Source organism: Benincasa hispida, chromosome 7 (genome assembly GCF_009727055.1).
Source record: "Benincasa hispida cultivar B227 chromosome 7, ASM972705v1, whole genome shotgun sequence".
Taxonomy (NCBI): domain Eukaryota; kingdom Viridiplantae; phylum Streptophyta; class Magnoliopsida; order Cucurbitales; family Cucurbitaceae; genus Benincasa; species Benincasa hispida.
The window spans coordinates 12227884-12229369 of NC_052355.1; the positions used below are offsets into that span (position 1 = coordinate 12227884).

At 32.5% G+C, this 1486-nt stretch overlaps 1 protein-coding gene across 1 annotated transcript; it reads left to right on the plus strand.

Moving 5' to 3' along the window:
* The first annotated feature begins 226 nt into the window (after positions 1-226).
* Positions 227-934, plus strand: LOC120080982 (heavy metal-associated isoprenylated plant protein 3-like). The gene is made up of 2 exons (XM_039035663.1): positions 227-355; positions 434-934. Exons 1-2 carry the CDS (start codon positions 227-229, stop codon positions 932-934), a joined length of 630 nt encoding a protein of 209 aa, XP_038891591.1.
* Positions 935-1486: the final 552 nt, after the last annotated feature.

Sequence of the window (1486 nt, forward strand, 5' to 3'; positions counted from 1 at the left end):
AAATGTAACCGAAGTGGTTATTCATCTTCCCTCCTCTCTCATTATAAAAAGTATTATATGCACATTTCCCTCTATCCAAGCAAACGTAGTTCACAGAGTACTTTAACATAAGAGATGTGTGAGGTTAGTTTATGTTTGTCTTTTCTTGTTTGAATTTCTTGATCTTAAGGATATTTTATAATTATTTTTGTGTTGGGTTTTGATTTCATAGAGTTAAATTGCTAATATGAATGTTGGAGAGAAGAAGGCCGATGATGTCGCCGTCACTGCCGTTTTTAAGATCCATATGCATTGCAATGATTGTGCTAAGAAAATAAAACGAGTAGTGAACCATTTTGATAAAATGACCAAAGAGGTAATGGTCATATGTCATTTTTAATTGGGTACAGCCAAACTGCATCTAAGTTTTTTCCATAATTTGTTTTTGGAGCAGAGCCATGTGGTTTTGAAGATGCAATTATATTTCAAAGGCTGCATTCAAAAGATTAAGAAGGTACTCATCAAATTCAAAGGTGAAGAAATTCATCTCTCATTCAAAAAATCAAAACCAATTGAAATCAATTTTACAGAAGTCAGTGAGATTTCTCAAAAGAATTTGATAACAGCAAAACGCGCCATGGAAAGAAATGACCGTGTCGCCTATCTCAATGACGAGTTCAAAACATCCGTCGAAGTAGTTCCTCCCAAGAAAGAAGCACTCGGCGCTGCTGGTGGCGGCAAGAAAGAAAAAGAAGCCGGAGGAGGCGGTAGTGGCGACAAGAAAGAGAACGACAGTAAAGTTGCCACCTCCAGTGGTGGATACAGCGATGGCCCAAAAATGGAGTATAGCGATTTCTCATATCAGCCTTCGACATTCTACTACGAGGCTCAGATTCATTTTCACGCGCCTCATACGTTCAACAATGAGAATCCAAATACTTGTCCTGTCATGTAACTAAACAAAATATATCCATGAAAACTCTTCATTAAAAAATAAGAAGAATTAGACGGTTGATGGCAAGTTTATATATATCTTACTATGTTAAAATTTGGGGAGAATCATTTTTACACTATTCTACCCCTTTGCCAAATCTTAAATTTACAATCTTATCATTGGTCTATCATCTTTGATGCCTCTTATTATGTTGTTTATGTTAATACTTGGAGAAAAAAATACCTTACTCATGTATTCAATAAGACACGTATTAAATTTACAATCTTATCATTGGTCTACCACCCCACACTTTAATTACAATACATTTGTAAATAATAATAATAATAATAATAATAATAAATAAGTCTCTTTTTTAGAAAAAAAAAATAAGTTGAAATTATTTATTATTGATTTTATTTTTTTAGACAATGTTACTTATTAATATTAAATTATAATACATATAAAATAAAATAAACATGAGCTGTTGATTATCTTTTCACATTCTCATGTCCATACGAGTATTTAAGAGATAAAGATGCTAGAATATGAAAATTCTACCAATGTCCATACATA

Excerpts from the sequence above, each read along its gene's own strand:
- LOC120080982 (XM_039035663.1), top strand. The coding sequence starts at position 227 with ATGAATGTTGGAGAGAAGAAGGCCGATGATGTCGCCGTCACTGCCGTT. Across the intron at positions 356-433 it reads TTGATAAAATGACCAAAGAG|AGCCATGTGGTTTTGAAGAT; the intron begins GTAATGGTCATA and ends TTTTTGGAGCAG.